This window comes from Tamandua tetradactyla, chromosome 11, assembly GCF_023851605.1.
Source record: "Tamandua tetradactyla isolate mTamTet1 chromosome 11, mTamTet1.pri, whole genome shotgun sequence".
Lineage (NCBI taxonomy): Eukaryota > Metazoa > Chordata > Mammalia > Pilosa > Myrmecophagidae > Tamandua > Tamandua tetradactyla.
This window is the reverse complement of record NC_135337.1, coordinates 22,632,136-22,646,191: the sequence shown is the minus strand read 5'-3', so window position 1 is coordinate 22,646,191 and position 14,056 is coordinate 22,632,136. Positions and strand designations below refer to the sequence as shown.

At 36.2% G+C, this 14,056-nt stretch overlaps 1 protein-coding gene across 21 annotated transcripts in view; it reads left to right on the top strand.

Moving 5' to 3' along the window:
* CDC14A (cell division cycle 14A) overlaps nt 1-14,056 on the top strand; it is a 151,552-nt gene that overhangs the window by 18,894 nt on the left and 118,602 nt on the right. For 14 of the 21 annotated variants that reach the window (XM_077120115.1, XM_077120111.1, XM_077120114.1 and 11 more), the window contains 2 exons: nt 6,772-6,847; nt 11,924-11,968. In XM_077120115.1, the coding sequence (XP_076976230.1) occupies nt 6,806-6,847; nt 11,924-11,968 (87 nt within the window). In that variant the 5' untranslated portion in view covers nt 6,772-6,805. Of the gene's footprint in view, nt 1-6,771; nt 6,848-11,923; nt 11,969-14,056 lie in introns of those variants that run through there. The other 7 variants (XM_077120117.1, XM_077120103.1, XM_077120109.1 and 4 more) reach the window with 1 other exon arrangement.

Genomic DNA, 14,056 nt, shown 5'->3' with positions numbered 1-14,056 from the left:
GTGAAGGTCTTGAATTTCTTAATGTGACTTTTAAGCCCATCCTTTGGTGGGATATGAACGCTGGCTCATTGAACTTTAAAATGTTGTGGGATAGGAAGCCTGCTGGGTTAAGATTGCTTGTTTTTCTTACACTCTTAACCTGGAAGGCTGTTGCCAGGAAAGAGACTTATGTTCTTCAATGTAGCTGTCCAGAGCTCTTAAAATGGTTGGTCTTTTGAGGAATAGTGAAGGAGAGTGAGGATTAGATTCTCTGCTACTTTTCCTTTCTTTCTTGCTCTAGGTCCCATACTGGCTTTTTAGAAGTACGACCCCCTTGAACAAAAGGTGATAGGAATTACCTAACCTCACTGTTGGAAAATAAACTGGCCCCTGTAATTCATTTCCTAGGACTGGCATAGCCAATTATCATAAACTTGGTAAGACAACAGAAATTTATTCTCTCAGTGTTGCAGAGACCAGAAGTCTGAGATCAAAGTTTTGGCAGAACTGATTACTTCCAAACAGATGTACTGGGAGAGTATCTGTTTCATGGTTCTTTCTTAGCTTCTGGTGGTTCCTGGAAGTTCTTGGCATTCTTTGTCTTATAGATGTATTACTACATTCTTTTCCCCCATCTTCACGTGACCTTTTTCTCTGTGTGTCCTTTTCTGTCTAAGGATATTCTTACTGGATTTAAGGCCTATCTTAATCCAGTATGATCTCATCACGATCCTTACCCTTATTAAATCTTCAGAGACCCTATTTCCAAATAAGATCACATTCTGAAGTTATGGGTGGACATGAATTTTAGGAAGACACTATTCAACCCATTATAGCCCCTAAAGGTGAAGGGCATCAATTGTCTGTAAACATTTATCTATAACTTACTCATAATACTAGGCAATTTCTCTAGCATTATGGTCATTTTGTTCTTATTTTATCTTTTCGTATTGATCAGTATTGTTTATTAATGCAGAACATTTTCTGTGATGATGAAATGCTCTTTTTCGCATTGTCCAATTCAGTAGCCATTAGCCCCTACATGCGGCTTTTGAACATTCTAAATGGGGCAGTGTGATGGGGGAACTGAATTTTTAATTTATTTACCTTTAGTTAATTTACATGTAAATGTAACTAGCCATACCTGCTTAGTGTCTACCATATTGGATAATGCAGATCAATTTAAGGACAAGGCTGTATTTGATTTACTTTTACTTCCTAACTCTGATAGTGGATGTATACAGGACACAGTGGATATATACTGAATACACAAACAGGTACTAAATAAGTGAATTTAGATTCTATTACTCAAAAATTTGTCAAAGAGAGATAATCCTGAGCCAAATGGATTTTGGAAATCTTAAGTTAAAAAACAGACCCTAGCCTGCATATTACTTTCCAACTATAGAAATCTTTCCTTAGGAGTGTTTGGATATGCCTGAATATGACTGGCTGTTTTAGGTGTATTTGTTAGTATGGCTTAATAGTTAGGGACAGTGTTTTAATATGATCAGTGTTTGTGACAGCTTGGCTGCTTTATAGGTATCTGTGACTTACCCAAAGTCTTGTTTGATTAAACAAGTCAAACCCTGAGGTAAAGATCTCAGCTGCGTTCATGTCTTGTAACTTTTTTTTTTTTAGGGCAGTCTCACCCTAGGCAATGTAAACCTTTAAATGGGACCCATTTTCCCTTGTTATTGGAGTATACCATCTTATTTTCCTGGTATTTGGTGAAATAGATATGTTTATTAGTCATATTACTTCCAAAAGCACTTGTGTCATGGCTTGTTGTTAGAAAGTGTGTAGTTTTGAAGTTGAAGTTGGCCTATAATGATTAGTCTGAAGCTGCAGTTAGATGGCCTAAATTCTTTTGGCTTTTCTGAACTTTGTTCAAAGTGAGTTAAAAAGCTGAAATAACAGTAACTAAATATTCAGGATTTACATCAAAGTTCTTCAAGTGTCAATGTTCATGTTCAAGTAGGAAAAAAACAAGGTATATTTGCTTCAAATAACCCAAGGACAAAGTTCTCTGTGATAGAAACAGGCTCATCTTGATCAATGCCGGTAGGCACTTATTTGTATCCTGTTTTCATTTTGGCTCTTTCGAGTGGATTCTTGCTGATTGCCAATTCTGCTTTTGGGCTGGTCAGTAAGTAGGTTATAGGCAGAGTTCATTTTGTTCGTATTCTTGGATATTTTGTTTATATTTACAGCACAGCACCACACTGGGAACTTTAGAAGGAAATCAAGACCTTTTGTTTCACATCATTGTAAGCTTCCTTTTTTGGTGACTGTTCTTTCTCTCATGAAATCTGTTTACAGGGGCAGCTAATTTTGGTGCTGCTGGGAATGTGAGTTCTAAAATATTACCAATTTTCCCAACATAGTTAATAAAATATACAACGTCAGTATTTTTTTTTTTTTAATTTTGAACTTTTTATTTTGAAGTACTTTGAAATACTTATAGGGCAAGTACAAAATAATGCATACCACACACGGAGAACTCCAATATATTCCTTTTCCCCAGATACCCAGATTCATCAATGGTAGCAGTTTACACATTTGCCATATTATTATATCTGTCCATCCATCAATCCATCCATCTTCTGTTTGTCTGTTTATCAGTCTATTTTCTGAAGATTTTACTGTAGGTTATATACATCATGCTCCTTGAATACTTAATACTGCCATGTACATTTCTGAAGAACAAGGGTACTCACCCATGTCTCTGCTTCAAGTGAAGTTATCAAGTTCAAGAAATTTAATATTGATATAAAGCTTATAGTCTGTATTCCAGTTTTTCATAATCCAGTCTCAATAATATCCTTTTGAGTCTTTCCTTCTTTGCTGTATCCTGTCTAAGATCATGTTTGCCTTTAATTGACCTTGTCTCTTTAATTGCTTTTTTTTTAACTGTGGAAAAATACATACAACATAAACTCTCCCATTTCAGCTACTCCTAAACAATACTATTCAGTGAAATTAATCACATTCACTATGTTGCAGTACCAAAACCTTCCCATCTGCTTAAACAGAACCCCTGTACCCATTTTGCCATTTCCACTGCCCATCGTGTCTGGCAACCTGTATTCTAATTTCCATCTCTGGGTTTGTGTGTTCTCCTATTATTTTCTTTGTATTTGCTATGGGGCTTAATTTTAACATCTTAAATCTGTAAGAGTCTTGATTGCTTTGATACCAAATTAACTTCAGTGGTGTACATTATACCTCTGTGTCCCCCTCACCTTTATGTAATTCTTTTCACAAGTTTCATGTTTATACATCATGAGTCCCAAACCACTGATTTACCATTACATTTTATACTCCAATAGGGAGTAAAAAGTGGAATTATGAATCAAAATACCCTTACAGGAGATCTTTATTTGCTCAGGCAGCTTCACTCTCTTGTCTATTGTCCTTTTAACCTGAAGAATTCTTTTTAGCATCTCTTAAAGGGCTGGTCTAGTGGTGAGAAAGTCCCTCAGTTTTTGTGTATCTCAGAATGTCTTAAACACTCCCTCATTCTTGAAAGACAGTTTTTCCAGATAAAGAATTTTTGATTGGTAGTTTTTAAATTTTGGCGCTTCACATTCTACTGCTTTCTTGCTCAGTAGTTTCTGATGAGAAATCAGCATTTAATTTTGTTTTGACCAACATGTTGCTTCCCGCTTCTGGCTTTCAGAATTCTCTCTGTATCTTTGGCATTTGACAGCTTTATTATAATATGTCATGACATGGGTCTATTTGAGTTTATCTTGCTTGGAGTTTGTTGAGCGTCTTGTATGTATATAGATATATTCATGTCTGTTGTTTTATTTGGAAATCTTCAGCCATTATTTATCTGACTGTTTTCTCTGCCCTTTTCTCTGTTTCTTCTCCTTTGGGAACCTCCACGACGTTGTACATTGGTATGCTTGATGATGTTCCTCAGGTCCCTCAGGCTCTGCTCACTTTTCTTCGTTCTTTCTTCTTCCTGCTCCTCAGACTGGATGGTTTCAATAATGTTATTAATAAGTTTACTTATTCTCTCTTCTACTAGCTCCAGTCTGATGTTGTATTCCTCCAGGGAATTTTAAATTTCTGTTACTGTGGTTTTCAGTCCTGTTTGGTTCTTATTCATAATTTCCACTGCTCTATTGATCTTCTCTTTGGTTTACCTGTTATTTTCCTGATTTCCCTTGGTTCTTTGTCCATGTTTTCCTTTAGCTCTTTGAGCATATTTAGGATAATTTTAAAAAACGTCTTTGTCTGGTATGTACCAGACCATGTCCTTCTCATGGATAGCTTCTAACGTCTGGACCACCACTTCCTGTTTCTTTGTATGTGTTGTGATCTTCTGTTGAAACTTGGACATTTTGATATTTTAATGTGTTATCCCCCTAGCGTTATGACAGAGCCTTCCTTGAATGCCAGAAGCTAACCAACAAAAGGACAAAAAGGTAACACCTTCCCAGTCTTTGCATATTGATCTCCCATGAGGGCTCTTCTTCAGAACTTCTCTGTACAATGAGTTTAGAGAATAGCTCTAGGCCAAAATGTAGGGTCCACTCTGATCCTTTCTGTGTATATCTTCCCTTGGGCATGCTCATGTGTTACTGGAAATTCCCCATTTATGGATATCCCCTCTTCCCTAGGGACCTCTTTTGTCATGCTTCTGGCCACTATACCGTATGTTTTACTAACATAAATCCTTTGCCCCAAGCAGCCACTTGATGCTCTCCTACACCATTCTGTAGAAGAACTTGATGAGCTCCATTCTACATGTTGTGCAAGTCCTGGAACAGTGAATAGTCGGGCTACCATCAGATAGATTAGGCTAAACATATATGCTCCCAATAGTACTACAAGGATTACTCTGCTCCCTCTAGACTGGGACCATCTGCACTAAAAGCACAGGCCTGCTCTGCACAGAGCTTGTAAAGGGTAGGAGAGTGGTCAACAAGGGCACCACAAGGTCCTACCACTTTAGGTAGCCTTTTTCTTGCTTGGGCACTAACCCCATTACCGCAGTCCTGTTTTCTAGAGCTTTAGGAAAGATGTTTATGCCAGATCTTGCAGGTTGTTCAAAGCTTTTGTTGGAGTCAGAGCCCTGAAGCATTTCAACCCTACCATCTTAATTGGGCAGTTCAGTATCCTTTACTCCTCTAAGGCTAATGGGTATTGGCAGATTTGATACAGTATAATGGCATATTTGTAATGGTGTAATTTGCGTGACAGAAACAAGTTAAAGCAAATGATTCCCTCAAGCTAAGGGTCATGTGGACATGAGTTTTTTGAAATGGTTACTTAGTAAAATTAGTGTTCTAGTTTAAAATTAAATTGAGAACATTAATGGGCAGGCTCTGTTCATAGTGAAGTCCCATTTTTGGAAGGTCTTCTGTTATGAGCATGGCATTCTAATGAAGTATAAGATACAGACATGGACTAAGTGGCTTACACAATATTTGGTCAGGTAGGATCTATATTTAAAAAGATAATTCAAAAGTGAGTATTTGACTGGATTTTGAGGAAGTTAGAGTATAACAGAAAGATAGAGGGCTCCAGACAAGGAGATCAACATGAGCAAAGATTAGACATGGAATATTTGGGAATAAGGGATAGATATGTTTGTTGGAATGAAGATTTTATATGGAGACATATCAGGAGATAAAGACAGCATGGAAGCTAGAGGCATGAAATGTAGGTTTTTGATTGCTGGGCCAAGGAATTATTTTGGAGGCCATAAGGAGCCATTAAACATTTACAAGTAGTTGGAGAATATGTGAGAAGTGACATTAATATTAGGAAGATTAATCTCTATAGTGGAATATAGGAAGATTGGGAAGGGGAGAGAAAGGATTTAAACACTACAGGTATTTGATGAAGATAATCTGGACTTCTGTTTCTATAGAGGGGACAGAAAAGGGAGAGATGAATTTATGTAATTTATTTGATACTGAAGGATTTAAATGAACAAATATTTCTTGTGATTAAGAGAGAAATTATGTTTTCATACCTTAGTGACAGGGAGAAGCAACTTTTTTTTTCAGTCTGAAGGGCTGATTTGAAGGAAAGATATGTTGAGTTTTAGACATTTTGAGTTGCAGATGATGGGAGAACATGGAGGTGGTGAGGTTCAGTAGGTAGCTAAAGATGGAAAAGACTGATGTTTGGATTGTAAGTATGGGAGACATGTCTTCTCTGTAGGATTGTCAATTAAATTCATGACAGTGGATGAGAAAGAGAAGATCTGTGGTTTGATTGATGACTGTATTCTGGAGATATAAGGAGGTAGGGAGAGGGAGAGGAACCAGTGTGTCATATTATACAGAAAATTCAAGTAGAATGAGAATTCGGCAAAAGATCACTGGATTTAAGATACTTTAGAATTGAGAGTGTCATGGTGAAATAGTTGAAAGCAGAACCCAGAGTACATGAACTTTATGACTAAGTACGTGATAGGCAAATAAAAAACAGGAGGTGTAGGGCATGCATATGTTATGCTTATATTGGTTCTTCAGGTGCTTGCTTTTCTATCCTTTTGCTTCATATTCAGGCAGGGAGATAAAAAGAGATGAAACAGCACTGTCCAACTAGCTTCCTATTAAGAGATTGGTTATTGAAACTGGAGTGGATGAGTTAGGTGAAACCATTAGTTATTTGGATTGTCATGAATCACACTGGTCATGTAAATGGCCCTCATTCCTGAAAATAATTGTAATTTGATTACAAATTTTATGATATTGGAAATTGAGCATTGATGTTACTGAAAATTACTTTTCTACTAATAACCATGTTTTTTAAAAATCCCAGTTTCTATGCAGATTTTGGACCTTTGAACTTGGCAATGGTGTACAGATACTGCTGTAAATTAAACAAGAAACTGAAAGTGAGTATTGTGCTGCTGTTTATATACTTTGTTATTAAAATTTTCGAACCATGAAATCTGACAAATGAAGTTGCTGTGCACATACGATTTAGTTAGATAATCTTGATTTTTGAAAATACATGTGAATAGTTTACCTAGAAGTTGAAATTGATCCTCCTAATTATAACCACAAAGGATATGCTAGCCTCTTTCATTTTTCAGGATGAATTGAAACACGAGCTGAATGAAGTCATTGGAGTGGTAATCTAAGAAAGAAAGCACAGATCCTTTTAGATTGTCATTGATGAGTCTCTTTCAAATTCTCTCCTGGGATAATTTTTCTGAAAGCTTCGGTTTTGCTTCTAGACACTGTTACTAGGTGAAGAAGGGGTTCATTATTGCATGCCAGGTACTCTGGGGCAAAACATTTTTCTCTTTGAGCAAGATTGAAATTTTTGTGTAGTGCTGGAATGTCATCTCTACAGTCAAGTGAGATTGATGAACTAGCAGTGATAGCGCATGGAATTTACCTATTATGACAGAATTAGGATCATATATACAGTACTCATGTATTTTTTTATCTTACATGGGAATCTGGTTTCATTCTCTCCACTTATCTATGGGTTTAGGCATTTGACATTCCCCTCGCCCCCCACCCCTTAAACTCTAAGCATATATGAGCAAAAGTAATATCTGTACTTCCTGTTTTGATAAATTTATTTCCTCACTTAGAGAGCAGTATTTAATCTACCATTTCCTTTCAATTTTCTAAATGAGGACTTTGAATAAAATGTTTCAGTTTGGAAAGCAAATTGCTATACAGCATGCTGTTAAGTATAACTGCTAAATTATACTGCTCAGATAGTTCTGTTGGATAAAATGTCACTGGTGTTACATAATACTGTGCCTTATACATATTAGTTGCTCAGTAATTATATTGATTTGATTGATTTTTATTGAGCTTAGATTTAAGAGATTATCTATTATGGAGAATTTGCTGTAGAATATGTAGTATATTCATGAATTTACAAAATTTTGCCTTTAGTTTAAAATGCTAAATGATCAGGGAATGATGATATCAGGAGATTTTTTAGTCAATAATCAATTTTTCTAGGAATCATTTTTTTAAATACTGCCTGACTCAGAAGCACATGCAAATTCCTTGAACTAAATATCATTTAAACCAGATCTATGTTTTTCAGATAAAATGCTATTGCCTGTTATTTATAATATAAAACTGATTTTTTTTGTCTTTACTACAGAAGCAAATAATATCCCTTTTATATAAATGTGTTTCTAATGGATGAATTATCAAGGAAAGAATAATTTATTAATAATTGAAGTCCATTTCTTCCTTTTGAAGATCAAGGAATTTCTTTGTTTTCTTGATTATACTGTTGGTCTGCAGTTAGCGTGAGCTGGGTATTATAATTAACAACCTGGGACCTGAGTATCTGGAGTGACCAAAGAGAAAGAAATCATTATTAGGAAAATGAAATTTCTGGTCTGATTCAGTGCTCTACTTATACCAACTGCATAAGAGTAGATGGGTTGAATAGAGACTTTATTCCACCATAATCTATACTGAACAGTATAAGTGTAAAGATTTGTTTTCGTTTACAAGACTTTCTTTCAACATTATGAAATTGTAATAAAGTTCAGACAGTCCCCTTGGTTCATTTGAGTGATCAGGTGGTCTGTTGAGTGCCTAGAATGACATTTTTAGTTTTAGAACAATTTAAAAATTTGCCCTAATTCCATAGTGGGCACTCCATTACTCATTGAAGGTGTGAATTTTCAAAACTCAAATCTTTACAAGTCATTGGTTATCTTATTGAAGCAAACCAAGTAGAATCTTTATATTAGGAGGAAAGATTGTCTTACCAATTCAAAGTGCTAATTTGTTTCAACCTTGTGGAATCTTAGTTTCCTTGTCTATAAAATAGGGATTATAGACTTTCTCAAAAGAAAGTTGATGTACAATTGTGAATTCTGATAGGAAATACAATAAAGACAATTCTTGAATTTTATAGATTTTATAAATTTATTATAACAATGAAGTTTATAAATGTGCTCGTCAGTCTCAGCTGTCGCTTCCAGTGGAAAAGCAGTCTAGAATAATCTTAGGAGTCTAAGTGACCATTTAGTACAGCCTCCTGATTTTATAGGTACAGAAAGGGAGGCCCTGAAGAGGTACATGACTTGCCAAAGGCTGCAAGGTAAAATCGGGCTAGATTTCATCACTGAGGCGCCTCCTCTTTACCTTCGTGGTAATCATAGCCTCTGGTTTATAATCGTCCCATGCTCACTCTGACTGACTTCACTTTGTTGTCCCACAGTGGCCGCGGGGCTCCTCTGCCTCTTCCATTGCAGCGACTGTTACTGCTACTCCAGCTGCTTCACTTCCAGGAGCCTAACTCCAGGCTTTCCCACTCTGAGTACACCCTTCTTGTTTGTATTTCCCATACTCTTTCTCTCTCACCTTCATGTAATCTCTAGACTTTTCAGTTTCCTTATTCCTGCCTTTCTCGGCTTTCTGCTTATGTTTCTTGCCTGTAGCCCATGGTCAGTCATTTTGGTAAAGCCTTCAAGTACCTTGTTCTGTGCCTTTCTCCTCACTTGCCTTGCCACTCCCAACTCTTGGATTTTCTCAGTTGCTGATTTCACACTTTAATTTACTAGGAGGATTGCAGTATTCTTGCTCTTCCCTGACTTGGACTTTACACTGGACCACACCAATTGCTCCTCGCGTTTGCCTATGATGCCCATTCTGACGGGAATGCCCTTTCCTTGTGGCTTGATAACTCCTTGTTCTTTAAGACCTTGCTTAGGCACGCCCCTTCTAAGAAGCACTTCCTGCCTTTCCAGACTGAGTTAGAGGCATCTCCCTTGTTTTCCAAATATTCTTGTGCAGATCTCTATTATTGACAAGTTGCAATTACTTATTGTACTTTCTGTCTCTCTCTGGACTATGAGCTCCTAGTGGCTGGGGACACCTCTATATCTTTGTGTCTCCAATGCCCAAGGTCACTGAATACTCAGAAATTTCTGTTGACCTTATGATCCCTTTGATTTACAGATTATCTCTTATCCTTTTGCCTCCAGAATAGCCTGCCCTCGGAGTTTTTGTAACTACATTATGCTACACATTGATTTCTTAATTCATAGGTCTTTAATTTTTCCATCCCTACTCTATCTACTGGAAGTGCTCTAGTGACATTTTAAACACTGAATCTGGTGGCATTTGCTAGATACTCAGATTTCTATAGTTCTCTGAATAATCTGGTACTATTTTAACCAGTAACTCCTTAGAATTCTCCTGCTGTGTGGTTTCCTAACTCTTTAAGCACAATTAATTTTTTTAGTTGGAGGGTTTTTTAATTCCTTCCACTAAAAAAAGAAAAATTACCTTATTTGATGCCTTATGGAACTGGATAATATTTTTCAATGGAATAATTCCAAACCTGAAGTCCTTTTTTTATATGTCAAAGTATGTTTTCACATTGATGATTGGAAAGTGTGATTTATTGCTAATTTTTTGAGTGTCAGTATGGATTATGTTCCCAGTGGCCTTAGTTTTATTTATGTTGATTAGGATGCAGAATTGTCTATCAAACCTTTGCTTAGATTAAGAAACCAAAACAGAAACTAACACCAATAACAAAAAATCCTGCTGCTTATTTTAAAGTATACTTTAGAAAATTGTACATACTAAGAGTTCTACACTAATATGTTACATTTTGCTATTTCTGGCTAATAGTTATCTTAATGGGAGAAGCAATTGAAAGAGGAGAAACATATTGAAGTGAGAACGATTTGCAAAATTGTGTATGTTATTTAACATAAAACCTCATCAACAATTGATAGGTTATAGAAGGAATTATTAATGTGGTAGTTCAAGGAATCTATAAACCCTTGAAATTATGTATAAAATTTTGTGTGTATTTACCTTTTTCTTTGGGAGGACTCTGCTTTTTGCAGGTTCTCAAAGGGATTCTTGGCAAGGGCAATGCTAAAACCAGTGGGCTAGTTTATAAGGGTTTTTAAAAGAGATGACTGTACTTTTAAAAAACAAAGTAGTAGTATTTTTTTAAAAAAAAAACCTCTAAACCTAATCAGTTTAAAAATCTTTCAATTACTGATTTAATAATCTGCATATTTTATAAGCATAAAATGGCTTAACTGGCTTTTCATAAATTAGTCAGTACAGTTTTAATTGTTGATTTTACTTTTCCTCAAGGAAAATAAGACCTCAGCTTGGGGGAAAAAACATTTCAAGGAGCATCACTGAAAAAAAAGGGACATTTTCTAGGGCAGTGACTTTGAAAAAAATACCTGCTTCGATGAATCAACAGGGCAATTACAGTAATCTTGGAGACTCTTAAAAAGGTTTTAAAAGAAATGGAACTTCAAATTTACAAAATATCCCACATAGCCCTTTCAGAGTAAAAGGGAAGGGGATGGGTACCAAGAATGAATGATTGTATTAAAGCATTAAAAGTACCTGGCAGATGGTTGGGGCTGAGTGAATGTCCTTGTTGCTGAATGAATCAGTGCAGTAATCTGATAGTGGTAACCGGGCACCTGCCACAGTATCAGGTGGTTGTACACAAGAACTCTTTTGATGTCATGATTAGACCACCCTTTTATTATAACTACAAAAACATGTTGAGATTTCTTCATGCAGTAGCTTCTGTTTCAGGTTCATGGACACTGGGGAAGGAAAAGCTACATTCTAGAGAAAGTTCATGTGGTTTAAAGACGTAATGGGGTTTTAAAGTAGTGCTAACTCACCTGGGAGCATATGCAGAGTTTGCAGGGCATGGACCTCTTAAGCTTATTCAGAAATTCCTAGATAAGAAGAATCCCCAAGTGCCTTCAACTGTATTATCAGCATGATCAAATAATCTTTATGAGCAACTGTTCTCTGACATTTTGACTTCTACTTTAATTACACGTGTCTTTCGTTGATGAAATATATTAGGTTTTAAACCAAATGGAAAATACAGAGGTAATTTTTTTTTTAAAAAACTGTTCAATCTATTTTAATTATTTTAGCTATAAATAGAAACGTAAACCATATTTTGTTTTATACAGCCAAAGAAAATTTTCAAGAGAATCCCTTTCCTGAAAATATTGAAGGTAAAACCTGTAGCGGTCATGGCTGCTCACAGGAAGACCTGTTCATTGTTACCGCTTTTGCAGTGAGATGACCCCTGATTGCTATGGAGGTGCTGATTGCTGCAACAATTGCTGGACTAGCTTAGTTACCTGTAAGAGAATGATGCCTTTGGTCACTATAGTGTCCCTGTGTTTTGATCCCCTTCATCTGACCACTATCGTGACAGAGCTCTTGTTTAGAGAAGTGCATGGATTCTTTTTTTAGAAGAGCATCTTTTCCAGGCTGTACTAATGTGTTCTTTAGCTCAACCAGACTGTTCCACACAGCTTCATTAAATGCAATGTTTTAACAAAATGGCTTGAGAATTTTACTTTTAAAGCATGGCAAACAACTTTAATGAAAGGCTGCTTAAAATCTGTTTTTAAAGATTGGCCCTTATTTTTCTTTCTTACTTTTGACTTGATTGCATCTCCTTTTGTTGTTGAATGTTAAGTAGTTTGTGGTCTTCTGACCTAAAGTGAACAAATGCGTAAATCGTCTCTGCCACCATAATCCAAGGATAGCCTGGGCTATTTGTTATTTGTATAGCATGTCATCATTTTAATCTCTCTTTAAGTTGCTGTGGCTTATTTTCCACAAGGAGTGATCCTACTAGAATGTAATCTTTCACATAGCTTTCCTTATGGGATAGAAAATGTCTGACTAGGGTCAGTAACTTCATCTTAGTTTGCATTGTTCTATTGCAGAAGTTTTATACTTTGGTTTACAAGTACCATAAAGTATTTACCTCATGTTACACATTTATCTCCATTACACAAGAGTGATAAAACTTTGACTGTCAGGTAAGCAATACAGGTCTAGAAATTTCAATAGGTTTTATTATGTTAATTGTGATAAGTATTAAATAATAAATCCCATCTCTTATCTACTATTTTTACCTTGTGAAATGAAACAATTATCCTCCCCATAATTAGGATCATTCCATTGGTCCTTTGTGTATTGCAAGTTCGTCCCAATGGAGTTATTCTCTTCTTTATGTAATAAATCTTGGCCTATACTTTGGCCTTGTTTAACATCAGATATTCATATACTATGAATACTTATGAGGCTGGTGATTGAGGTTCCCCCCCCTTTGTCTGGGCATTGCTCAGCACAGTGCTTGGCACACAAGAGCTGCTTAACATATCTTGATAGAATGAACTGAACTTAGTTCATTATGGCACCATATTCAGCAAACTGGTTGCCTGTGTGGTGCATTCAGTCCACAGACCTGTTTTTCTGCACATGAATGAGATTTTAAAATTTTGAATTTACAGTCAACAGTGGCAGTTTATGAAAATTTCCATACAATTCTGGATTTATGGCTTCTTTTAAATATTGCAGTATCTGACAGTTTGGGGCCCAGATTCCTGCATGGGAGTAGCACTTTGGAGCTTTGGATAGGGCATGCTTCTCTAGTTTGCCTACTGGCTCCCTTCAAAGTCTTAGAACCTGTGAGCATCTGAAGTTGGAACCTCTGGAAAAACCCCATTTAAAGCAGCTTACTTATAGAATCGTTAAAGGAACCTTCTCCTAAGTTGTTATCACCTGGAAGGTGTGAACTATAAATTGTAATAAAACTTTACTTAGGAATCTGGGGAAATATATTTTTTTGAAACATGCTTAATAAAGGCATACGGCATGGTTTGGCATTCCTTGATAAGAGAATTTAAAGGTTTTTTGGGCCTGCTTGAAAGGATGGGCAGCATTTTCGGATGCACAAAGTCCATTTCCAGGAGTGTAACTAGTCACATTTTTGTACAGCTCTTCTCCAAAGTTTAGTGATGTTTTAGAGCTGTGGGTTTCAAGGTGTGTTATCTGGAGCAGTGTCATGAGTATCACTGGGGCACTTGCAAATCCAGTTGATTCTGAGCTGAATCCCTATCTTAGGATGAAATATAATACAAAAAGATAATAAAATACAGTATTTAGTTTGTTTTCATTTCCGAAAAGTTTTAGTAATAGTGACCAGTTCAACCTGAGAATTATTTAAATTTTGAATCATGAAACTTATGGCCTCATAATTGAAATTTACACAAATTACCCAGCTCAGCGAGAGAGTTCTGAAT